This window comes from Schistocerca americana, chromosome 3 (genome assembly GCF_021461395.2).
Source record: "Schistocerca americana isolate TAMUIC-IGC-003095 chromosome 3, iqSchAmer2.1, whole genome shotgun sequence".
Classification (NCBI taxonomy): domain Eukaryota; kingdom Metazoa; phylum Arthropoda; class Insecta; order Orthoptera; family Acrididae; genus Schistocerca; species Schistocerca americana.
In genome coordinates this window covers 586,556,761-586,584,652 of record NC_060121.1, presented here as the reverse complement: position 1 = coordinate 586,584,652, position 27,892 = coordinate 586,556,761, and the positions used below count along the sequence as shown (strand labels likewise).

Genomic DNA, 27,892 nt, shown 5'->3' with positions numbered 1-27,892 from the left:
GCAAGGAGCACTGTTCAACATGGGCAGCATGAGCAAAAGCGTAGGCAGTGCGACCATCAACCAGGGAACCATCAGTGTAGACAGCCTCACAGCCTGAAAATGAGGCGAGGAGCGCAAGAAAACAGCGACGGAGGGCCACAGGCGGAACCGAGTCCTTGGGTCCCTGTGCCAAGTCCAGACGGATGGACGGTCATGGCAAACACCAGGGAGGCGTAGGTGCACGGACCCGGAAGGGAGGCAGAAGAGGGAATGACCCCAGTTCCGACAGCAGGGACTGGACGAGGACAGCTATGGAAAGCCCAGACCGAGGTTACCATTTGGGCAGATGGGGAACCATGGCAGGGAAAAGCAGGCGATGATTGGGATGGCCCGGCGAGCAATGCACGTGGACAGCATAGTCGCCGAGCAGTCGATGGCGGCGAATCCGCAGCGGGGGAACCCCGGCCTCCACCAGTAGACTATCCAAGGGGCTCGTACGGAAAGCGCCAGTTGCAAGCCGAACCCCACAGTGGTGTATGGGGTCCAACAACGTCAACACTGAGGGTGATGCAGACCCATAGGCCAGGCTCCCATAATCAAGCCTGGACTGCACAAGGGCCCTGTACAATCGCAACAGCGTGCAACGATCTGGACCCCAAGACTTGTGGCTCAGGCAGCGGAGGGTGTTGAGGTGCCGCCAGCACTTTTGCTTCAGCTGAGTAATATGAGGAACCCATGTGAGCCGGGCATCAAAGAGGAGTCCTAAGAAGCGGCAAGTGTCCACCACTTCAAGAAGGTGGCCGTCAAGGTAAAGTTCAGGACGAGGGTGGATCGTCCGACGCCTGCAGAAGTGCATAACTCGAGTCTTGGTTGCAAAGAACTGAAAACCATGAGTCAGAGCCCATGATGCTGCCTTGTGAACGGCTACTTGCAGCCTGCGTTCGGCGACTCCTGTGGTCGTTGAGCTAAATGAGATGCAGAAGTCGTCGGCATACAAAGAAGAAGACACCGACAACCCCACGGCTGCAGCCAGACCATTAATGGCCACTAGAAATAAGGAGACACTCAACACCGAGCCCTGCGGGACTCCATTTTCCTGTGTATAAGAAGACCCCACTCATGCAACGTAGCAAGGATGTGATGCCTCCATGTGGTGTCATACGCCTTCCGCAGATCAAAAAATACAGCAACAAGATGCTGACGTCGGGCAAAGGCTGTACGGATAGCAGATTCCAGCTGCACCAAATTCTCCGCAGCAGACCGCCACCAACGGAAGCCACCCTGGGATGGAGCGAGGAGACCATGCGACTCAAGGACCCAGCACAAATGCCGCCCCACCATACGTTCGAGCAATTTGCACAAAATGTTGGTGAGGGTAATGGGACGATAGCTGCCCACCGCCAGTGGGTCCGCACCGGGCTTCAAGATGGGGACAATAACACCCTCTCGCCATTGCGACGGGAACACACCCTTGCTCCAAATGCAGTTAAAGATGGTGAGGATGTGTCTCTGGCAGTCCCTGGAGAGATGCTTCAACATCTGCGCGTGGATGCAGTCTGGTCCTGGTGCTGTATCAGGGCAATCGGCGACGGCAGCGAGGAATTCCCTCTCACTGAAAGGAGCATTGTATTTTTCAGAACGACGTGTGTGGAATGATAACGGTGTCTGCTCAGCGCACTCCTTTAGAGAGCGAAAGGTGGGAGGGTAAGTTGCAGTCACAGAGCTCTTAGCAATGTGCGCGGCAAGGTGTTCAGCGATGGCGGCAGCGTCCATGCAGACAGCGCCATCCAAGGAGATCCTAGGGACACCCATAGGGGTCTGGTATCCATAAATCCGCCGGATCCGGGACCACACGAGCGAGGGGGAGACATGGGAGCCCAGGGATGAGACGTACCTCTCCCAGCACTCCTGCTTACGCCGTGCAATAAGACGACGGGCCAAGGCACGGAGCCTCTTAAAGGCGATGAGGGTCTCCAGAGACGGGTGCCGCCTATGACGCTGGAGAGCCCGCCTACGGTCGCGAATAGCCTCAGCAATCTCCGGCGACCACCAGGGTACAGCCTTCCTCCGAGGGAGACCAGAAGAGCGGGGGATGGCAGCCTTGGCCGCAGACATGATTGACGTGGTCAAGACACGGACCACCTCGTCAATGTCACCCTGTGGGGGAGACGCAATGGTGGCAGTGGAAGTAAAAGCCGGCCAGTCAGCCCTGTTGAGAGCCCAGGGGGGCAGGCGCCCAGAAGAATGACACTGGGGCAGTGACAAATAAATGGGAAAATGGTCACTACCACACAAGTCAGGATGTACTCTCCAGTGAAGGGATGGGACAAGTCCGGGACTGCAAAGAGAGAGATCAATGGCCGAGAACAAGCCATGGGCCACACTGAAATGCGTGGGAGCACCGGTGTTCAAGAGGCTAAGGTCGAGCTGAGTCAACACATGCTCCACGGCACGACCGCGGTCATCAGAGACAGTCCCACCCCATAGAGGGTTGCGGGCATTGAAATCGCCCAGAAGCAGCAATGGTGGCAGGAGTTGAGCCAGCAGCGCAGCCAAGACATGTCGGGGGAGCTCCCCATCTGGAGGAATGTAAACAGAGCAAACAGTAATAGCCGGTGAGAGCTCAACCCTGGCAGCGACTGCCTCTAAATGTGTCAGAAGGGGTACTGGCGAGCTACAGACAGAGTGGTGAACAAAGAGGCAAACCCCACCTGACGCTCGTTGACAGGCAGCGCGGTTCTTATAGTATCCCCAATAACCGCGAAGGGCGAGGGTCCGCATTGCTGGAAACCAAGTTTCCTGCAGAGCAATGCAGAGAACAGGGGAAACACTCAGAAGCATCCGGAGCTCAGGCAGGTGGCGGAAATAACCGCCGCAGTTCCACTGGAGAACGGTAGCAGGAAGGGACTGGGAGGGCGTGAAGGCGACTAAGAGGCAGACGGCACCTCAGAGCCAACTGCCGCCACCGGGGGAAAGTCAGCTGTGGCCATAGGAAAGGCCCCTGAGTGTTCCGTGAGGGCAAGATCCGCGGCAGAGGCGAGGATCTCCACCTCATCCCTGGAGCCAGAACTATTTATCGCAGGCGGTACTGAAAACCGCCGGAACGTCCTTCTTCTTGGACATGTTCCGTTCCTTCTTCTCGCGTCTGTCCTTAGGGTTAGAGGGCTGGGAGAGCTTCTCGGAAGGAGCGTCGGAAGCTGACGACGACGCAGAAGCCCTACGACCAGCAGGTGGTGGAACCTTCAGCCACTGGCTGACATCCGGCTGGGTAGGAGAAGAAACGGAGGAAGGGAGAGCCCTGAGGGACCCCTTCCGCGAGAGAGGAACCGGCAGAGGCAACGCCGGCGGAGAAGGAGGGGGAGGGATCGAGCCCCCCGGTTTTGGAGCAGATGTCACTCCCGAAGTAAGCGTGGGGGGAGCGACAGAAGAGGGTTTGCCCCCAACTGCTAAGGAGGCAACAGAGGAAGGCTTGCCCCCAGACACGAGGGGGGCAGACAGAGATGCACGGCCCCGAGGGCCCACTGAAGGCAGCACAGATGAGGTGACAACCGCCACTCGCGAGGGCGACGATAACGTGGCTGCAGCATAAGATGTTCGAAGGGAAGCAGGATACAACCTTTCATATTTCAGTTTTGCCTCTCGATAAGTAAGCCAGTCCAGGGTCTTAAATTCCATTATCTTCCGCTCCTTATGAAGAACGGGGCAATCCGGCGAGCATGGAGAGTGGTGCTCCCCACAGTTGACACACACAGGCAGAGGCGCACATGGAGAATAGGGATGAGAGGGGCGTCCACAATCTCGACATGTGGTGCCGGATGGGCAGCGGGAGGACATATGCCCAAACTTCCAGCACTGGAAGCACCGCATCGGGGGAGGGACGTATGGCTTGACGTCAAAACGGTAAACCATTACCTTGACCTTCTCGGGCAAGACATCACCCTCGAAGGCCAAGGTAAAGGCACTGGTGGCCACCCTGTTAGTCTTGGGTCCTCTATGTACACGACGGACAAAATGTACACCACGTCGTTCCAAGTCGGCTCTCAGCTCGTCGTCGGATTGTAACAATAGGTCACGATGGTAAATAATCCCCTGGACCATATTTAAGCTACTGTGGGGAGTGACGGTAACAGGGACGTCACCCAGATTATCACACAAGAGCAACGCTCGTGACTGGGCTGGGGAGGACGTCTTGAGGAGGATGGACCCATTCCTCATTTTAGACAACCCCGCCACTTCCCCAAACTTATCCTCCAGGTGTTCCACAAAAAACAGAGGCTTCGTCGTAAGAAAGGAGTCACCATCAGTCCTGCTGCAAACAAGGTATTGTGGGACGTAAGGCTCCCGCTTGGCACTAGATCGGTGACCCTCCCACGGCGCAGCCAACGAGGGGAACGACTGAGGGTCATATTGCACAGCATCAAAGTCAACCCTGCCTTGCTTAGAGATGCTGGTGGCCATGCGACCACCAGCTTGGTGTGATTTATTGCGCTTCATTGCGCCACATCCGCCCAGATGACACCTACTCCGAACGAGGGCTCTCCCCAAGGCCGCCACCCAGCCAAAGCAACGGGTACCTGGCCGATATCCCGTTTCCCGGAGTCCCTCTGCCCCAGACAAGATAGGCACATACTCCTTGGCATGCGTGGGGAGGAAACAGCTCTGGCATCTGTAGTGCGATCCCTGCGTGGCCAGGGGGCTACCACCAAGAGGGTACATGACGACCCCACCACAACGGACTGGCTACCGTGCTGGATTTTAGGTGTTGAAAGGGTCCACAGTTGTTGGGGGCGCTAAGAAGGGGATTGCGCACAAGACGAGAAGGAGGTAACCCAGAAGACGTTGGGTGTAAATCCCGCCACACGACAATAGGTAGCATGCAAGATGGTGGTGCATGATGGACCAATAGAAGAACACCACGTAAGGCGTCCTTCCCCAAATGGCACGCACTAACAACAGAAATTTGGAACAAGGGAGGTCAAACCCAAGAGGGGACCATCACATTAAGGCCGAAACGTTTGAGACTCCTTTTAGTCGCCTCTTATGACAGGCAGGAATACTGCAGGCCTATTCTTACCCCCGAACCCGCAGGGGGTAAAGATGATTTGCCTGTTAAATCTGCCACAGTGACATAAGAGAATTTTGGTCCCCGCAGATCAGAGATAGAAAAGATTGATATGATTTTAATAAACTGCAGGATCATCCAAGGAAAGATCCCAGAATTAGTATCACTTACTGAAGGTTATAATGCACAGATAGTACTGGAAACAGAAAGCTAGTTGAAACCAGACATCAATGACAGCGAAATCCTAAGTTCAAATTGGAATGTTTATCATAAGGATAGGTTAGCCACCAATGGTGGTGGCATGTTTATTGCAGTAAAAAATTTGATAAAATCTAGTAAGGTTATCATGGATTCCAAATGTGAATTAATCTGTGTGAAATTAAGTATCAAAGAATGGTAAAAAATGGTGATCGGATACTTTTATAGACCACTTGGGAGAGGACCTGTAGTTGTAGAGCACTTCAGACAGAAATTGCTAAATATCATAAGTAATATTCCTGATCATGCCAGTGTAATTGGGGGTGACTTCAAATTGCCAGGTATAGATTGGGTGTTATAATATCAAAACTGGTGCCAGAGACAGGGAATCGTGTAGCATTGTTCTGGATGTTATGTGCAAAAATTACCTTGAGCAGACAGACAGAGAACCAACTCATGAGGGTAACATCTTAGACCTCCTGGCAGCAAACAGTTGCTCAGCAAGGGTGGCAGGATACAAGTTTCAGAATATCTCAGCAGTCAGCATCAAATGTTCGGTGATGACGAAGATGTGGAGAACAAATGGAAAAAAATTCAAAGGCATCATTGAATATGCCCTGACAAGCATGTTCCGAGTAAGGTTTTAAGGGATGGGAAAGATCCATCATGATTTAATAGCTGTGTTAGAAAAGAGCTATGTAAGCAAAGAGCAATTCATCTCAGATTCAAGATTCAAGAGAAGTAAAAACCTAGCTGACAAAAAAACTGAACAAAGTGAAAATGAGCATAAGGAGAGCAATGAGAGAAGCATTCAATGATTTTTGAAGTAAGACATCGTCAACCGCCCAGAGTAAAAACACTAAGAGATTTTGGTAATATGTAAAATCAGTAAGTGGGTCAAAATCATGTATTCATTCTCTCAGCGACCACACCGGCACCAAAAGGGGAGGTAACAGAGATAAGGCCAAAATACTGAATTCAGTCTTCCGAAGTTGTTTCACCATGGAAGATTGTAACACTGTGCCTCCTTTCACTCATACGAACATCAAAATGGCAGATATAGAGATAACCGATTGCAGAACTGAAAAGCAGCTACAATCGCTTAGTAGCTGAAAGGTTTCAGGACCAGATGAAATACCTACAAGATTCTATAAAGATTACGTGAAAGAACTTGCCTCCCTTCTAGCAGTAATTTATCACAGATCACTTGAGCAACAAAAGGTACTTAACGACTGGAAAAAAGCGCAGGTCATTCCCCACAACTACAGGCCTATATCGCTGACGTCGATCTGTTGTAGAATTATGGAACATATTTTATGCTCAAGAATTATGACTTTTTGGAAAATGAACATCTCCTCTATAAAAATAAACACGGATTCTGCAAACGGAGCGCCTGCGAAACTAAGCTCGCTCTGTTCCTCCACGAGATCCACAGCGCAGTGGGCAATGGTGCACAGGTTCATGCCATGTTCCTTAATTTCAGTAAGGCATTTGGCAGTGTCCCACATTCTCGTTTAATGAAAAAAATACAAGCTTACGGAATATCAGAGCAGACCTGCAATTGGATTCAAGACTTTCTTGCAGATAGAACTCAACATGTCATTCTTAACAGAACTAAATCAACAGATGTAAACACAATATCCGAAGTACCACAGGGAAATGTGATAGGACCATTGCTGTTTACAATATATATAAATGATCTAGTAGAAAGTATCTGATGCTCTCTAAGGCTATTTGCAGATGATGCAGTTGCCTATACCAAAGTAGCAACACCAGAAGATAGTAAGAATTTGCAGAACGATCTGCAAAGAATTGATGAATGGTGCAGGCTCTGGCAGTTGACCCTGAACGTAAATAAACGTAACATATTGTGCATACATAAGAAAAGAAATCCACTACCCTAGAGCTACACTATAGATGACAAACAGCTGGAGACAGCGTTTGCCATAAAATATCTAGAAGTAACTATCCAGAGTGACCTTAAGTGGAATGACCATATAAAACAGATAGTGGTAAAAGCACACACTAGACTCAGATTCATTGGAAGAATCCTAAGGAAATGAAATTCATCCATGAAAGAAGTGACGTATAAGGCACTTGTTCACCTGATTCTTGAGTATTGTTCATCTATCTGGTATCCCTATCAGATAGGACTGATAGAGGAGATAGAGAAGATCCAATGAAGAGCAGCACATTTTGTCACAGGATCTTTTAACTGGTGAAAGAGTTTTACAGAGATGCTAAACGAACTCCACTGGCAGGCATTACAAGAGAGGTGTTGTGCAACACAGAGATATTTACCACTGAAATTTCGGTACAGCATTTTTCAGGAGGAGTCGGACAACATATTACTTCCACCCCCCCTCCCTTCCCTCCACATACATCTCGTGTATTGACCATGAGGAGAGAATTCGAGAAATTAGAGCTAACACAGAGGTTTACTGACTATCATTCTTCGCATGCACTATTCGTAAGTGGAACAAGATTGGAGGAATCAGTGTTACCAAAAGTACCCTCCGCCACACACTATTAGGTGGCTTACAGAGTATGATGTAGATTTAGATGTAACATTATCTATGTTATGGTAACAATGCCAGGACAGAACTGAACACCAGCACTAGTGGTTACGGGATAGGTGCAGTTTTACTAGAAATTCAGAAAGATGATGGAAAGGTACCCTCCATGTCCAAGACGAGCAACTCTACAACCAAAATAGTGTGTCTTGCAGCTGTTGGGCCATATTTATTTTGCAAACTATTCACCACTGTGACAAATTGCTGTTCTCTATACTGGCTGACTAGCCTGGACAATTTGTCGTGTCAGGAAATGGACACCGAGGCTTCAGGAGAATGATGTCATAGTGGTATATGAAAGCAGACCCAAACACAAGGATGCTGACTGACTTTTAATTAATCATTTGCTGGAACACAGAAGCGTGGATGAAATCTCCATCACTGCTGTATTAAATGACACTGCTGCTGAACAGAGGGAAGATCCAGCACTGCTGGAAACCACAGACATCTTGAAGAAAGAAGACCTGACCAAAGGAGAATTCCATTTAATAAATGGAACATTGCATAAAACGAACTACGATCCAATAGGGTGGAAATGGTTGCTCTTCATCTGGCTCATCTATGGCCAGCTATCCTGAAGTAATACCATGAATACCATGATATTCCAACATCTGTGTTACTGAGCTTCTGGATTTTATGAAGACTAAGACAGAACAGACACAGGTACCACTGGTTATGTTCCAACCAATCTGCTAAACATTTTTATTACTCTGTAATTTTGCTGTCCACTCTTTCATCCTTCTAATTTATAGAAGTCACCTGCACTTTCTTCCAGTTGCTTGAGACTTTGTACTGGATGAGAGATTCACAATAAATCGAAACTAAGTAAGAGGCCGATGCCTTGGAGTACTGTTTGCAAAACAGATGGGATTCCATCCAGATCTGGCAACTTAATTGTTCTGAACACTTTCAGTTGCTTCTCTATGCCAGGGGTGCCTATTACTGTGTTTCCACACAGGAGTCCGTGCAACAGTCAAACAACAGTTTGTTTGTACAATCATCCTGTGTGAATGATTGATGGTAGAAGTACTTGTAGCTTTGAGGATCAATCTTGTTACAGATCCATGAATTTTTACTAACTTCTGTTTGTCACCATTTGCATGTTGTTTTTGAACAGAGTGCAACACCATCTACTTTCTCAGCATTTTCCATATTTTGTTGTCAAACAACAGTGGGTATTTTCCACTTACTCGCCTGATACTTCTACAGAGCATGACTTACAATCAGTTTAAACTTTGCCTGTAATTCCTCTTTGTCCATCATACTGCAACTAAATTATGTCCATTCAATGTTAGAGTGGGATACTAACAATTGCCTATTTGCTCTTTCCAAGAAAAATACTTTGCTAACCATCTTGATGGATTTATTAACTTTAGTAACCATGGTTGTTGTTGTTGTTGTTGTTGTTGTTGTCGTCGTCTCCAGTACGAAGACTGATTTGATGCAGCTCTCCATGCCACTTTATCCTGTGCAAGCCACTTTATCTCTGAGTAACTACTGCAACCCACGTCCTTCTGAATCAGCTTACTGTGTTCATCTCTTGCTCTCCCTCTGACACTTAAATCTATACTCGGTGTTAACAAATGTCTCTTCTTCAGAAACGTTTTTCTTTCCATTGCCAGTCCACATTTTATATCCTCTCTACTTTGATCACCATCTGTTATTTTGCTGCCCAAATAGCAAAACTCATCTACTACTTTAAGTGTCTCATTTCCTGATCTAATTCCCTCAGCATCACCTGATTTAATTCAACTGCATTCCATTAGCTTCGTTTCGCTTTTGTTGATCTTTTATCCTCCTTTCAGCACACTGTCCATTTCATTCAACTGCTCTTCCAAGTCCTTTGCTGTCTCTTGACAGAATTACGATGTCATCAGCAACCTCAAAGTTTTTATTTCTTTTCCCTGGACTTTAATTCCTGCTCCAAATTTTTCTTTTGTTTCCTTTACTGTTTGCTCAATATACAGATTGAATAACATTGGGGATAGGATACAACCCTGTCTCACTCCCTTCTCAACCACTGCTTCCTTTTCAAGCAATTTGACTCTTATAACTGCCGTCTGGTTTCTCTAAAAATTGTAAACAGCTTCTCACTTCCTGTATTTTACCACTGACACTTTTAGAATTTGAAAGTGTGTGTTCCAGTCAACATTGTCAAAATCTGCCTTTAAGCCTACAAATGCTATAAACATAGGCTTGCCTTTGCTTAACGTATCTTCTATGAAAAGTTGTAAGGTCAATATTACCTCGCATGTTTCTACATTTCACTGGAATCCAAACTGATCTTCCCCAAGGTTGACTTCTACCAGTTTTTCGATTCTTCTGTAAGGAACTGAAATTAGTATTTTGAACTGTGATTTATTAAGACAACATGATCACTAATCTCTGTCTCTATACTGAAGTCTCAATAAGGTCAGGCCTGTTTATAGCTACTAGGCTTCAGTAGTGAAGCTGAAATGACAATGAATACATTGTTCCTATTTCAACTGGTCAATACTTAGAATCACTATGTGAAACACCTCATTGCCAGGGCGAATAACAAGCAGTTGGCTTGCATATGGTCCCTGGACATCTAGGACAATGACCAAGAATTCTTTAATGGCTAGCACTGGACAGCGAGATTGAGCTACAGAGACTTCAAAGGGATTTTTACACCTGTGCCAAAATTAGACCATCAGAAAAATTGCTAAAATTTTACTATGGTCTGTATTGTATCCTTCGTCCCTTGCTGGACATTGCAGAAGAAGTTAAGGATTATAACCATCCATCATGGAGACAAAAGTGCACAGACATCATCCATTTCCTCCTTGTGAAGTCCTACTTCAGTCTCAAGGCATGGACAGATGAAGGGAGCTTCTCGCTGAAGGGTGCTGAAGGCTCATTCGATGATCACAAAGCACGACAGGAGGGGCCTCCTTCGATGCTCATCATAACAAAGGAATCTATATCTAGGACACTTTAGCCAGCTCCAGTGATAATTTCTGAACTATTGGACCAATGTTTCTCCGTGAGGAGCAGTAACACTGCAAGCTATGCTGCAAACAGTGTGGAATAGTGGTTACCATTGCTGCCTATCATTTTGTGGTTCAACAATTGAAATTCGATCACCAGTAAATATTTGTTTTTAGTATTTATCATTTCTGGAAGGTTTTTAATATTTCTTCAGTTTGTAATGTCAGCATATACTGGAATATTCAAGGTCTCAATAAATAGCAGCACTCTACATCCAGCAGCTTCTCTGTTCTGTCTGTATATTTGGGTCCATAATATACTTGCTTTCAGTGCTAAGTGTTGTACCCTTCTTCATATGTTTCGAAACACAGTTTGTGCTATTACCATATTAGTTAGTTTCGTAACATGAGCACCAGGGCCAGTTCAAGGCACAAGTGCCACAAGCCACTGACTGGGTTACAAGCTAAGAGGGGCACCAGACGTGTCACAACTATTTCTATACAGGACACATCACATTAGTAGTAACCGCTTGTGGGCGCCAAGATGAGAGGGAAGCCAGGGGCACTCCAGTGCAAGATTTGTATACAGTACGTATTACAATCAGCAGTGAAAACTAGCATTGGTGAAGGTGTACGCAGGAAAAGGGGGGAAGGAGAGAGTCCATATGAAAAATCGTTTGTGCAGAAAAATGTTCTCACACCAGCCCTGCTTAGTATAAGACAGTAGTTATTACTGATATTATTATGCACATGTTCCCATGACTTTATTTTACTGAAATTCTCAATAACATCACTGATATCTACTTCAATTGAAACTTTTCTCTCAATTGAAAAATGGACTGATTGGCTAGTCATTCTTCATTCATCATAGAATGAAGATAATTTTTTGTCAGTTTCAGTTTAGAAAAACCTCTCCCACATGATGTGTCAGAGAGAGGAATGGTCAAAAAACATTGGATATAAGTGATGTAAAGGCTAATGATTTCAAGAAGCCCCATTCAATTATAAATTAAGGACTTCTTGGTTTCTCCAACTAGCAGTGACATCCTCACTCTTTATTGATTGCACACAGATGCCAACAATACTTTTCTACTTCTTCCAACACCTTGTCCTTATCAGGCTCATTATAAATTTCTAACAGATTCTCGTGCTACAGCCAGTGCATCTTCAAAAGCTTCAACCACAAACTTAGTTTCAACAATGTGGAAAATTTTTGCGATTTCCTTCATGGCCACATATTGTTGTGATAATTCTTCTATAAATTGGTCTATACAGTCAAACACTGTTTGGCAATCTAATTATTGAGTCAACAACTCCGATTCATGAGTTAGTTCAGACCACATTTTTTTATTTAACCTCCTTCCTCCTCGTCGGTGAATCTTAATGACCTTATCATTGCATTTTTTAGTGCCAAAACTAGCAGCATTGTCTATAACTACAGTTTGTTCCATCCCTAAAATCCCATTCAGAATGTTTATTTGGCAACTCCTTTATTCAAAGTCATTTTTGGAGACTATAGATATTGTTGGAGTGAATTTACTTCCTCCAGTATTATTTGCAAGTAGTAGTAGGTCAAAAACGCAAAATCACATATAGCTGGAAGAAACAAGCTTGCTGCATATCTTGTATCAAGGTTTGCCTTGAATGGATCTTGCATTATCTTCCTGAGTGCTCATAACTGTTTCCACATTTTCTTTTATGGCTAAATGAATTGTGACAAGCAATCCACCACGCTGTTTTTCCTACAGGTAATTAACATGTATATATAGAAGACAGGAAGAACAAATATAAGCTCTCTACAGTTCCAAAAAAGATCTCACTATAGGGAAACTATGCTAATATATGAGCTCCAAAAGATCTAAGGAATGTTTAGCACTGGGGCTGAAGAGAGCTTTTGGACTGACTACTTGAATTTTTTGTTTAAGTCTCCAATTACACTTTACACCGATACGGTATTGTCACAACATTATCCTGTGCACAATGCAATATATAGCTCATATTTTTCCAGCTGCTTTTTAATATCTTGTGACATGCCTTCTACAGTCTTCCCCAATATAAACAACGCCTAAGAAGGATTCTTGAACTTCCACAATGTTGTTTTCCTTATGGATGCATCTAATTATTTGACTCACTTGGTCAGTTCTGTTTTGATTGGGAGTCCTGTAAAAATTATTCCATAATATTTAGCCTTTTTTATATCTGCAATAATTTCTTCCTTAACATGTTTACCCAAAATAAAAATTAATTCATTTTGTACCCCTTTTGACAAATGGGAACATACTCTCTTTGACCCACCAAGGAACTCATCAAGTTTGAAACAATGTTCTTTCAACACTGGATCACATTTCCATATCAACTGGAATAACAGTAACACGTTTCCTCTGCTTTCCAATTAATCCTGTTCACAATGACTGTGGAAAGCAAGGATTGGTTGGGCTAAAAATATTTAAAAGATGATATCAAATGTGTATCCATATCTCAGTCTCATGATTAACAATCTCTTAATCTTCTTTGTTAATGCTTTTATTAAGTTTCAAACCCACGAAAAGTGTTTTCCATTTTTTTTAAATTTGAGAGACATTCAGGCAATGATTCACACTTTGATATCTTTGAATTCAGTTTCCACCACTGACAGAAGCAATAAAATAAATTTATTTTTGTTTGTATGAACTGATCAATGTGCAGTATTGTTGGATGAAGACGAGTCAAAGTTAGACGCATGAAAAATATGTTCATTTTCAGTCATTTTCTCACATTACAATCTCCTTCATTCTTCTTTCAGTGTCATTTACATAAAAATCATTATTAAAATCACATACAGTAGATTTTTAATGAACACACCACTATTTGATTGTTTCATTGTTTATTTAAGTACAACCCAGGTTTTGGCCTGCATCACACTAATCTTTATGTAGTTATAATCACTGCATTTAAGGGGTGCAACCTGCCCACTCAATGCTGGCTTTGGCGCAAAACATAAATAATAGATCCTAACAACAGGGAAATTATGTAAATGGTTTCTTTTGTGAAAGGAGCAATATATCTATTAAAGAACAGCAAGAAGGGCTACTCATTTGAACCTTATTTTTGTAAAATTGTAACATGTCACTTGTTAGGAGATCAGATGAAGATAGCAGCTGCTGTGAAACTTCCCTTTAGCTTCCTTGCGAAACTCTTGGAGGAATACCCATCAGAATAGGGAAAACCCAAATGGTCTACACATGCAGGCACTCTAGAATACCAGAGTTTTATGTTAACTTCATTTCATTCATCAAAAAGCGCAATTAGAAATATATGTAAGTAATGTAATTTTGTCTTTGATTTCTGTTGTGGTGTATTAAGTAAGTTTAAACGGTAATTGTATTGGTGTATAAGAGCCCAAGAAGTAATTACCTACATTTCTAATTAGTATTATCTCAAATTTTTTTTAGTATACACTGTCAGGATCAGAAATAAAGTTCTATAATCCATTTTAAAGGATCTGATTTTATGTCTTTAAAGTATATTGCAGGACACCTCACTTGTTGTCAAGCAACATATGTTAAAGACACAAAATCAAATACTTAAAAATGGCATACAGGCTAAATCCTGGGTTGTACTCCAATAAACAATAAAACAGTCAAATGGCACTGTGTTCCTTTAAAAAAATATTGTGTGACTGTTGCTCAGCAACACCAAAAATTGTTCACATACAGTAGGTTTTCCACCTGTGTTTGTATCTCAAAAACAGTAACTATCTGTACACTGGAGCCAGATTCAAGAGTTTGGTTATTCTTTCCTTTAGATCTTATTTTCTCAAGTGGAAAGGTATTTGGATAGCCATCCAGTGAGTCATTTGGACTCTTCAGTCTTCACTTTTCTTAGCTTCCTGTTCCGGTAGCTACGTTGGTGAACTCTTTTCACTAACAAAAATGACTGGCAATATTATTTCGGTGACAGACATGGCCTACATGTTCATTAACAGTGCTATTTCTCTCTCTCTCTCTCTCTCTCTCTCTCTCTCTCTATCTGTATCCTGCAGCTTCATAGTAGATAGGTATAATTATGATAATACATGTATGGTCATTTTCAAATGAATGTTGTGTATAGCATTTATATTGTAGCTGACAAAGTCAATTTTTTCTGTGGATAAAAATCTTTTTTTTTATTTTAATATTTGATAAATCATTATTTGTTTATGAAACATCATATTCTGCAACTTTAAGCAGATTTTGATATTACATCAAAGTATTATTTGCTGTAAAACAATGTAAAGAATGAATCTATGTTTGTTTAAAGTATTATACAACTTCATTTCTTATCCTGATAGTGTGTACTAAAAAATTTTGAGATAATGCTAATTAGAAATGTAGGTAATTACTTCTGAGGCCCTTCTATACTACTATAATCACCATTTAATTTTACATCAGACACCACAACAGAAATCAAAGGCAAAATTACATTACTTACAGAGTATTTCTAATTGGGCTTTATGAAGAATGAAATGAAGTTAACATAAAACTCGAGGCATTCTAGAGTGCCTGCATGAGTAAACTGTTTGGGTTTTCCGTATTCTGACGGGTATTCCTCCAAGAGTTTCGCAAGGAAGCTAAAGGGAAGTTTCACAGCAGCTGCTGTCTTCATCTAATCTCCTAACATGTTACATGTTATAATTTTACAAAAATAAAGGTTCAAATGAATAGCCCTTCTTGCTGTTCGTTAGTAGATATATTGTTCCTTTCACAAAAGAAACCATCACATAATTTCCCTGTTGTTAGGATCTATTATTTATGTTTTGTGCCAAAGCCAGCATTGAGTAGGCAGGTTGCACCCCTTCAACGCAATGATTATAACTGCATAAAGATTAGTGTTATATTGAGTTTGTTCAACAGGAAAAAGTTACAAAATGTGTTTCTACAGTTAATTCAGTTGTCTTGATCTTAATGTCTACAATTGGTGAAAACCATCTATCTGTTTTATTCTATTTCATCTCGGTGTGTTTTTCATATTATAGACTATATAGTAATTACATATAACCTTTGAAAAAGAAATTTTTAGAATGTAATAGTTTAGTTAAAAAATTAATAAATCACTGGTAAGTTCTTCACTGTACTTATGTGCATATTTTTAGACTGTACTTACAGTACCACCTCTGGACACAGCATAGGCATCATAAAATGTTTCATGTAGAATAATTGCATCTAGCATGCAACTCATTATCTTTCTACAGTTTTTAAGTTTAATGCAATTGTAAAAATTTTGAACACACTCATTGACATTTGCCATGGCCTGATAACAGGTAAGGAAGTACTTATGTTTATACTGGATGCATATAAGATCTCAATTTCCATACTGCCCCTTATTTACAGAACATATTTTGGCCTTGTTTGGAATTTGATTAAAAATGGTATGGTCGTGGAGGGACGGTTGGAGGGGGTAGGAGACGAGGGCACCAGCTTCCGAATCTTGAGGATCTTGAGATCTGGAAGCCCCCCTGCCTACAAACAGAGGTTTGCAGTGGATTGTCCACATCCTCTCTTGCCCCCTCCTCCCCCTCAGTCCAACAACGCAGCTAGACCACATTTCCCTTTGATCAGAAGAGATGTACAACTTATGAAATACACTATCATATGTGTAACCATTTTTTAAATATTATTATTATTATTTCCTTCACTTTCTCAGACATTAAGTCCGGTTAAAAATGGAGTGACGCAGACCTTGATCAAGCTTCACTTCCTTTTAACTGTACGGTATGTGTTATATTGCATTTAGGAACTTTCGGGTAATTGAACATGTATCAATAATTACGGATTTCTGTAGTTGTATATATATGTTTGGATGTAGCTGTATTGCATTGATGTACTGGTGGATATTGTGTGGTATGACTCCTGTAGTTGATAGTATAATTGGTATGATGTCAACTTTATCCTGATGCCACATGTCTTTGACTTCCTCAGCCAGTTAGATGTATTTTTCAATTTTTTCTCCTGTTTTCTTTTGTATATTTGTTGTATTGGGTATGGATATTTCGATTAGTTGTGTTAATTTCTTCTTTTTATTGGTGAGTATGCTGTCAGGTTTGTTATGTGGCGTTGTTTTATCTGTTATAATGGTTCTGTTCCAGTATAATTTGTATTCATCATTCTCCAGTACATTTTGTGGTGTATACTTGTATGTAGGAACATGTTGTTTTAAAAGTTTATGTTGTAAGGCAAGCTGTTGATGTATTATTTTTGCGACTATGTCATGTCTTCTGGGGTATTCTGTATTTGCTAGTATTGTACATCCGCTTGTGATGTGATCTACTGTTTCTATTTGTTGTTTACAAAGTCTGCATTTATCCATTGTGGTATTGGGATCTTTAATAATATGCTTGCTGTAATACCTGGTGTTTATTGTTTGATCCTGTATTGCAATCATGAATCCTTCTGTCTCACTGTATATATTGCCTTTTCTTAGCCATGTGTTGGATGCGTCTTGATCGATGTGTGGCTGTGTTAGATGATACGGGTGCTTGCCATGAAGTGTTTTCTTTTTCCAATTTACTTTCTTCATATCTGTTGATGTTATGTGATCTAAAGGGTTGTAGTAGTGGTTATGAAATTGCAGTGGTGTAGCCGATGTATTTATATGAGTGATTGCCTTGTGTATTTTGCTAGTTTCTGCTCGTTCTAGAAAGAATTTTCTTAAATTGTCTACCTGTCCATAATGTAGGTTTTTTATGTTGATAAATCCCTTCCTCCTTCATTTCTGCTTAATGTGAATCTTTCTGTTGCTGAATGTATGTGATGTATTCTATATTTGTGGCATTGTGATCGTGTAAGTGTATTGAGTGCTTCTAGGTCTGTGTTACTCCATTTCACTACTCCAAATGAGTAGGTCAATATTGGTATGGCATAAGTATTTATAGCTTTTGTCTTGTTTCTTGCTGTCAATTCTGTTTTCAGTATTTTTGTTAGTCTTTGTCTATATTTTTCTTTTAGTTCTTCTTTAATATTTATATTATCTATTCCTATTTTTTGTCTGTATCCTAGGTATTTATAGGCATCTGTTTTTTCCATCGCTTCTATGCAGTCGCTGTGGTTATCCAATATGTAATCTTCCTGTTTAGTGTGTTTTCCCTTGACTATGCTATTTTTCTTACATTTGTCTGTTCCAAAAGCCATATTTATATCATTGCTGAATCCTTCTGTTATCTTTAGTAATTGGTTGAGTTGTTGATTTGTTGCTGCTAGTAGTTTTAGATCATCCATGTATAGCAAATGTGTGATTTTGTGTGGGTATGTTCCAGTAATATTGTATCCATAATTTGTATTATTTAGCATGTTGGATAGTGGGTTATTATTATTATTATTATTATTATTATTATTATTATTATTATTTGTAATAGTATTTGTAATAGTCGTAGTAATAGTAGTAGTATCGTCATCATCATTTTATAATTAAGCTAGAACTACTGTATTTACATTGACAGCGTCATCATCAGAATGGAAAGTAACAGTGTGTGTGTCTAATGGAAGTATAGAATAACCCCTGCTATCAAATGAAGTATAGTTGTGTATATTAGGCAAGACCGCTACACAGCAAACAGAAGTAGTGCTAAGCCTTTAATATGAACACAGAAAAGAGCAATAACTTGATACACAGTTGGGGAAAAATTCTAGTAAGTTAGTGTCATTTTCTAAATGCCTTTTTACAGCTCTTCATCTCTATTTACTGAGTAGTGATCCATCCATATACTTTTAGTTTGATTTGCGAAACTTTACAATTATTTAAGCTTCTTAAAACACAGTTTTGGTGTCGATTTTGCCACAATTTTTTAGACACCATGATAAAACATTACCTGGATCATGTCAAAACGTAACAAAACTCTGCTACATCAAAACAGAATTTCTTACTTTGCAAGGAATCATTCACATGGAATTAAATTAAATATCTGCAATACAGTATTAATGAAATGAAAATGGTTTCATGGAATACTGTTTCAAGCAGTTTAGCAATAAAAGCTGCTCAAAACCACATGCAGAAAATTTAATCAAGGCTTATCAAATTGACATTCACAAAAACAGATACACTACTGACAATATATTAGTAAACAAAACAATAAATGAAAAAGTATGAAATGTAAACAAAAAAAATACATTACTCGTTCATCAATTTTATGAAAGCTTTTGACTCCATACACAGTCAAAGCCTTGGGAATGTAATGAAGGACTTGGCATTTCCAACTAAATTTACAAATCTTTGTAAAACGGTAACTACAACCCCATAAAACAAGTCTACATCAGTCAATATAAATTATTATGGGATAGAAGATAAGTGCGATATTCCTTGACAACCAAAGTATGAAAATCCCATTGGAAGTAGAGAATTGGCCCAATCTACTTCATGGCACAAATCAAATTCAAGGACTTTATACTGTTGAGAATCCTTATACTCAGCTTATCAGCTGGTCTGTCATATAGGTTCTGCAATTAGTGTTGTAAAAGTGAGGAAGTGTTCACAATTATAACATACTCACTATAATAGATTATGTAATACAGTGCAAAATGTACTTTTTAAATATAAAAAATCACAACAACCCTCATAATCTTCAAGAATATTTCACATGAGACTGCTGCAATTCCAGCAGTTCAGTTTCAATCTGCCTTCAGCAACTTGCTGACCAGGACCCAAAAGTGCCAAGAGATGAGTGGTGGTCACTTTCAACATCTCCTATAGTCAGATTAGTACTGTATTTCATTTCGTCTGCTGTCTTTTTTTACCCAGGCCATTTCTATTTGCCCCATCCTGTATTAAGAACTGGAAAACAAAGTATTAATATTCCACAATAATATTTATTTAATAGTTCATTATGAACTCAGGCCATTGTCAGATAACTGATGTTGTGTGGACTATCTATTTAGTATTAAGTTATCTGATGATGGCCTAAGAAGCTGAAAGCCAGTTCATGATGAACTATTAAATAAATATTATTGTGGAACAACAGTGCTTTGTTTTCAAGTTATTACTTGTTTAAAATTGTTAGTTGCAGATATTTATAATACTTAATACTAATTCTCTCCAGTCACACAGAAAATACCTAATTAGTAAACACTACATTTAACATTATTACTGCAGCTGTTTCACCAGACCGGTGGAAACATAGGTAAATAACATTTGGTGAAACTTGAATATTTTCAGTGAGCAGTTGCCTACGTTTGAATAATATAGAAGCAGCAATAATAATTGCACTCTTTGATAATGTCATCTAAAATAAATACAGAAAAACAGCATAAATGGTCTAGGAAAGTATACTCACATTGATCTGGTTCTTTGTTGCAATTATCGTTATCTCATCCTCTGGATTCAAATGGGAAATTCGTTTTCTCCATTGGGTATCACCACTCTTCTGAAGTGCAGCTAACCTAAAAGGAAATCGCTTATTTAGTAGTGACCACTGGCACTGTAGGTAACTTTTATAACACTTAAAGCATCAAAACTGCTACCAATACACACTAGCTCTTTAATAATATACATTAAGAACTAGATAAAGAAATAAGCTATCTTTACTTGACAGTGCAGACATAAATCACATTAGGATTTCCCTACATGATACTTCTTTTAGTGATTCATTCATAAATATTAGGTTCTATTGTGAAATTTGTATGAGATCTATGAAGAACATTATTGCCACCAACAGGGTCAATGTTGAGATTGAATGAACTAGCCACATTGCAATTGGAAACGGTACATCCTGAGTGCTGTCTAATGCTTGAGAAAACTGCCTGTGTGTTTTCAGTCTGAGAATAATGGATAATACTTGAACTTTCATCTGTGAAACCTGTATATATATGCTGAAGGCATTTCATTTCACAAAGAGTGCTATAAGATGATGATAACCTCATGGTGGCAACCAGTCAGTCACTACAGTCTTCCAATTTCACAATGTTGAAATCCAAATTACTCTAATTCCAACCCCTGAACCTGCACTGATGTAGAATCTAAGATATCATTACGGTATAATGATAATGTCATCAATTGCATTCACTTTATATGTTTTTGCAGCATAAAATCTGAACTCAAAGTATCTGTTACCTATGCTCCCTAGTCAGTAGCAACTGTTTTAAGCAGTAAGAGGGCTCTAAAATTTATAGTGACTGTTCATTTAGGCTTAATTTAAGGTTTATGGGATAGGTGTTTCACAAAGAGCAGTCCGTATAATACATCTAAGACACTCAACATGAAAGATCTACATACACTGACACAACACCAAGGAGTAGTTGTGCGACAAACGAAAGTTGTTAGGTGAGTTTCTACAGGTTTGCATTGAAAACGTGCTGTAATGGCTATGAGTGATTGCTACTTTTCAGATTGGATACAGTGAGTTGATGTTAGTCAAGAATGCCCTTACGATGACAAAGATGTTATCATAAACACCTCAATGAGTTTGAAAAAGCTGGCTGTACATTCTGCAGCACTGCAGAAATGCTGACAGCAGCAGTCATGGGCTCTGAACAGACATGTGGCACTACCGAGAGAGAACACCATCATGTTCAGCATCTGGCCCTGCCACTTCATACTGTAACTGCAGCAGCAATTGGTCCCAGAGTGACACAGTGAACTGTTAAAAATTGGTTACTTCAAGAACACCTATGAGCCAGATGCCCTGTACCGCACATTCCACGGACCTCAGAACACTGCCATTCGAGACTTCAGTTGTGTCGAATGAGAGCTCATTGGAAGGCAGGGTGGTGTCTGTTGTGTTTTCTGATGAAAGCTGTTTCTGCCTCTGTGTCTGTGACAGCCACGTGTTAGAAAGAAATCAGTTGACGGACTGCAACCATCCCATCTGTATGCTAGACACACTGGCCCTACACCTGGAGTTGCGGCGTGGGGTGCAATTTTGTATGGCAGCAGGAATACTCTCATGATTATCCCACGCACCCTGACCAAAAAACTGTGCATCAGTCTTGTGATTCAACCTGTTGTGCTGCCATTTATGAACAGCATTCCAGGTGGTGTTTTCCAAGAGGATAAATCTTACCAACATACTTCTGTTGTAACCCAACACGTTCTACACAGTGTCCACATGTTGCCTCGGCCTGTTTGATCGCCAGATGTCACCAACCGGCACATCTGGGACATCTTTGGACAACAACTCCAGCATCATCCACAACCGGCATTAACCGTCCCTGTATTGACTGACCAAGTGCAAAAGGCAAGGGACTCCATCCCACAAATTGACTTCTGGCACCTGTACGATGCAATGCATGCACATTTCCATGCTCGTATTCAATATTCTTGTGGACTAGATTAGATTAGATTAGATTAGATTAATACTAGTTCCATGGATCATGAATACGATATTTCGTAATGATGTGGAACGAGTCGAATTTTCCAATACATGACATAATTAGGTTAATTTAACAACATACTTAAGTTAATATAACAACTTTATTTTTTTGTGTTTTTTTGTTTTTCTTTATTTATTTTTTTTATTTTTTTATTTTTTTCAATATTTTTGTTTTTTTTTCTTTTTTTCTTAATTTATATCTAAAAATTCCTCTATGGAGTAGAAGGAGTTGTCATTCAGAAATTCTTTTAATTTCTTCTTAAATACTTGTTGGTTATCTGTCAGACTTTTGATACTATTTGGTAAGTGACCAAAGACTTTAGTGCCAGTATAATTCACCCCTTTCTGTGCCAAAGTTAGATTTAATCTTGAATAGTGAAGATCGTCCTTTCTCCTAGTATTGTAGTTATGCACACTGCTATTACTTTTGAATTGGGTTTGGTTGTTAATAACAAATTTCATAAGAGAGTATATATACTGAGAAGCTACTGTGAATATCCCTAGATCCTTAAATAAATGTCTGCAGGATGATCTTGGGTGGACTCCAGCTATTATTCTGATTACACGCTTTTGTGCAATAAATACTTTATTCCTCAGTTATGAATTACCCCAAAATATGATGCCATATGAAAGCAATGAGTGAAAATAGGCATAGTAAGCTAATTTACTAAGATGTTTATCACCAAAATTTGCAATGACCCTTATTGCATAAGTAGCTGAACTCAAACGTTTCAGCAGATCATCAATGTGTTTCTTCCAATTTAATCTCTCATCAATGGACATACCTAAAAATTTGGAATATTCTACCTTAGCTATATGCTTCTGATTAAGGTCTATATTTATTAATGGCGTCATACCATTCACTGTACGAAACTGTATGTACTGTGTCTTATCAAAATTCAGTGAGAGTCCGTTTACAAGGAACCACTTAGTAATTTTCTGAAAGACAGTATTGACAATTTCATCAGTTAATTCTTGTTTCTCAGGTGTGATTACTATACTTGTATCATCAGCAAAGAGAACTAACTTTGCCTCTTCATGAATATAGAATGGCAAGTCATTAATATATAATAAGAACAACAAAGGACCCAAGACTGACCCTTGTGGAACCCCATTCTTGATAGTTCCCCAGTTTGAGGAATGTGCTGATCTTTGCATGTTACGAGAAGTACTTATTTCAACTTTCTGCACTCTTCCAGTTAGGTACGAATTAAACCATTTGTGCACTGTCCCACTCAAGCCACAATACTTGAGCTTGTCTAGCAGAATTTCATGATTTACACAATCAAAAGTTACACTGACTATTAATGTACCAGCATTTGACAGTTGCAATTCCTTTTCTCACACTGACATTAACTTGTAAATTTGCATTGTTAATCACTTAAATATGTTACCTGCACAAATACATTCCCGAAATTACATTATTCTACACTAATCTTTTTGGTGGTACAATTTTTTTTTCATCAGTGTATATACGCTGCAAACCACTGAAGAGCATGGCAGAGGATACGTGGCAATGAATGGCATTTTAGGGTTCCTTCCCATCGTAAATGTGTATAGAGCACAGGAAGAATGACAGGTTAAATGTCGCTGTGAGTACTGTAGTTAGTGTAATTTAGTCTTCACGGTCCCTATAAAAGTAATACATAGGTGACTGAATAATTCTCTATTTTTTTTATTTAATGTTGGTCGTGAGATTCTGTAGGTAGACTTTTGCAGGAAAATTTGGGTCATCTTCAAGTTTCTGCCAGTTACTTTACAGTGACTGTATACCATGAGAACTGCATTTAAGGAGGGCGCAAGCATTAAAGAGGTAACACTTGCTGCTGGATATTTTGCAGTAAGGCATGCTGAGTTTGTATTGTTATATTAACAATAAACAGGCAGCAGCCCTCACCAAGTCACGGGTTTGTGGTTGTTTGTGAGTGACTGTGAAGAATTCATTACAACCACAAAAATATGAATCTGAAACAGAAGGTCCAGCTGCAAATGTTTTAGCAGGTCCACTATACAGTTTTACCTGTTTACATTTTCATCAACATGCACAGCTAGATGCTTTTCTGCCCTATTTATTACATCTTGTTGGTATACTACGTTAATAGGAGGTGGCATATTTTTGACAATATAAAAGTGGACGAGATGGATCCCCCCCAAAGTTTAAAGGTATCCCACTTGTGCAAAACCAATCAGAAACTTGCCAAAAATTTTCATGTACAATTTTCCCTGTTGTCAGCTGCACACCTTTTCAAACCACGTGGGACTCCCATCGTAACTCCTCCCCACGCATATGATTGCGTCCCTCTCCGTATTACTCCAACAGCCTGCAAAAATGAAGCACCCTGCTTTACCGAGAAGCTCTCAATCCAGTCGAAAACTTTCTTTTCTACCCCTTTTGTCGCATTTTTGTTTAAAAAGCTCGGTACGGTTACGAAGATGATGGGTACGATCTGCGTGGGTTGGCAGTCGACGAAGTGCTGGTGTGAGCAGTGACGGGCGCACCTGTCGGCGATGGAGGCGCCGGACAAGTGGTGCAGGTCGGCGGCCATGGGCTGCGTGCTGCTGCGCTGCAGGCCGGCGGGGGCGGGGGCGGCTGTGGGGGCGGGCGGCGTGGCCGGCGCCTGCTGGACGCACGGCTGGCTGCGGCTCTTGGCCAGCGCCGGGCCCGCGGGCGGCAGCTGCTCCCCGGCCGGCTGGCTCGACGTGCCCGACCTGCGCACCGGCCACAAAACGTCAACTGCAGTTCTTAGGCTACTGCAGTTACGCACCATCAAAGATAAAATCAGTTTACAACACCTGCTTACACTGATCGCATTACTGTACTGGTTACACAATACCGTACACTTTTTCTCGGATGAAAATACACTATACCCTGCATGAAAGTACATTTTTTTCCTTGTTAAGTGGCATACACGAGGGTGATTCAAATGAGAACCTTTAAAGTACCATAAAACTTGGAAAAGTTGTGTGATTAAGTTGGTAGGTGGCAGTAGTCTTCCTTGAGGTTCAGAAAATGGCCGATAGGTGGCAGGGTGATGCTACAACGCAGGACAACATGGCTGTCCCGCTGTCAACAAGCACAGCGATTGAGCAACGATCTGTGATGCGTTTTTTGTGTAGTGAAGGTGTCACATCAATCGGAATTCATCCCAGAATGACGGCGCACTGCATTGATACATGTTTGTCGTTGCAGCAAGTATCAAGTGGTGTAGGAAGTTTAAAAGCGTTGTAACTTCTGTGAAGCATCCCCCACGACCGGGGCAGGCACATCGACAGTGGCTGACGAGAATATTCTGTAAGTGGAGGAGCTTGTAAAGGAGAAGAGACGCGTAACGCTTTACAAAGCAGCCATACGTTTGAAGATTATTGCTGGTTCAGAGCAAAATGTTGTTCACAATGTACAGCGCTTCAGTAATGGGTCTGCAAGATGGATGCCACATCACTCGACTGCCGAACTGAAATATCATCGTGTCGATGGCTACGAAGAACTTTTGCATCATTTCCATGTCGAAAGTGATGCGTTTCTGGGAAAAATTGTTACAGGTGATGGGACTTAGACCCACAGCCACCACCAGAAAAAAAAGGACAATCGAGGAATGACGCCACAGCTCATCACCGGCACTCGACCGTCTGCTGGAAAAGTCCCGTTCGTTCTCTTCTGAGATGTGAATGGAGTGATTTTGGAGCATTACAAGGCTAAGGGAGTGACAATAGCCAGGAGTTCTGATTCAGACATGCTGGAAAGTTAACTGCGGGAGTAAATGACGAGAACTTCTGACTTCGAGAGTATTGCAACAGCGTGACAACACCTGGTTGCAAACAGCCCATAAGACAGTTGAGACTATTCAGGAAATGAAATTGAATGTTTGGTACATCCTCCTTACTCACTCTGGTACATCGTCCTAACTCACCAGACCTTGCTCCTAGTGATGCTCATTTGTTCGGCGTACTCAAACGTGCAGTGGGAGGCAGGCATTTCAGAAGCAATGGAGAGGTGGAAACAGTGCTGTAAGACTGCCTACACACACAATCAAAAGAATTCTTTCATCATGGTATCTATGCACTTCTGAAGTGGTGGAATATGTATATTCAACTTCAGGGAGGCTACGTTGAAAAATGGCATGTAAACTTTATGTTCATTGCTACAATTAAAAACATTATAGCACTTTTAAGACTTTCATTTGAATCACCTTCTACTTTTCCTTGGAACTATAAAAGCTGTCAATCCTTTGAAATACAAAGATTTTATACACTGGCACAGAACTTCCCGACACACTAGGAAACGATACCCAGACAGCGCGTTTGGGAAAGATCTTTGATGCACAGCAACAGGTACACTGCAAGTTTTCGTATTACAGAAGTATCAATACGAATTGCACCAAATACAGCATGGTACCTTCCCAAGCACTGAGATCGAGATAGCAATGCACTTTTGCCAGTTATTCCTAGCTCACGTCACTTGATCTCGCCAGGCAATGACTGACAGATATTCAGAGCGTAGGATAGACACATGATGTAGTCAGCCAATAGCAACTTTATTGTTAATTAGTGCGAAACACGAATAGGAACAGTTAACGGTTTAAATTAATGTACATACGGTACAGATGCAAGAAAATATTGTCATTTTCTTAGCGTGTGTTAACGTTTAGCTTAAGATATATCAAACACAAATTTGCCAGTAAAGTTTCAAGCAATGGCATAAATGGCTGGTCTTCTGCGCTCAAATTTTTTGTACGTGACTGTCCTCAAAGTGCTAAGTTTTTGAATGAGAATCAAACGCTCCGCGATATAAGAAATTCATCGCATGTTCTCACACGTAACGTAAGTCATCTTTTTAGACATGGCTGCACTTCAACAACGGTTGCAGAATAGCAGGAGAGAAAGACAGCCGACCAGATGCAATTAATGGCGGTTTTCAATTAACCTTAACCGTGGGTTCAATGTATTTAAACCCGTCTTCTACAGAAGGGCAAGAAACAAACTTCGCATTAGCAGACAGTCAGTTTGTAAGGCGATCTAACATATCCACATGAAATGTGTCGGCAATGATCTCTACATGCATTGGTAAAAGTAGAGGCCTCTAAAATTAAGGGCTTGTCCATCAGTAAAATCAATCACATGAAGTGACAGACCATATTAAGAGCTACAAGCGGACTCACGAGTCGGCATGTAGCACTTAACGTGGTCTGGCATTTTATGTGATTGATTTAGATCGTTGCCGACTGGTGGGTTGATTTATTCACCTGCTGTAATTCATCTTGCGTAAAAGGAAATTTGTTTTGAAAGTAATGCTTTTGAAACCACCATTCGCAGTAGTTTCCCGCGACCTGTTAGAAACGTAAACAGTTTTGACGTCACGCGCTCATCGAAAGCAGTTCGTTGTTACTAACAAGGGAAACTCCCCATCGCACCCCCCTCAGATTTAGTTATAAGTTGGCACAGTGGATAGGCCTTGATAAACTGAACACAGATCAATTGAGAAAATAGGAAGAAGTTGTGTGGAACTGTGAAAAAATAAGCAAAATATACAACCAATGAAATTCAGTTTAAGAGAAGCCTAAAGGATTTATTGGTGGCCAACTCCTTCTACTCCATTGATGAATTTCTTAGTAAAACCAACTGATTTGTATATAAGTACAACATAACTTCTGCACAATTTCAGTGCAGTAATGTGTTCACTGAAAATTTGTGTGTGTGTGTGTGTGTGTGTGTGTGTGTGTGTGTGTGTGTGTGTGTGTGTAAGTATAATCTAACTTCTGCACCATTTCAGTGCAGTAATGTGTTCATTGTAAATAAGTATTACAGTAGTTGTATTACA

At 41.1% G+C, this 27,892-nt stretch overlaps 1 protein-coding gene across 2 annotated transcripts in view; it reads right to left on the bottom strand.

Moving 5' to 3' along the window:
* Positions 1 to 24,670, bottom strand: part of LOC124606641 (supervillin) — a 172,396-nt gene extending 147,726 nt beyond the window's left edge. For both annotated transcript variants that reach the window (XM_047138638.1, XM_047138639.1), the window contains exons 1-2: positions 24,577 to 24,670; positions 20,044 to 20,149 (exon numbers count right to left, since the gene is read on the bottom strand). In XM_047138638.1, the coding sequence (XP_046994594.1) occupies positions 20,044 to 20,149; positions 24,577 to 24,623 (153 nt within the window). In that variant the 5' untranslated portion in view covers positions 24,624 to 24,670. The remainder of the gene's footprint in view (positions 1 to 20,043; positions 20,150 to 24,576) is intronic.
* Between the last annotated feature and the right edge of the window lie 3,222 nt (positions 24,671 to 27,892).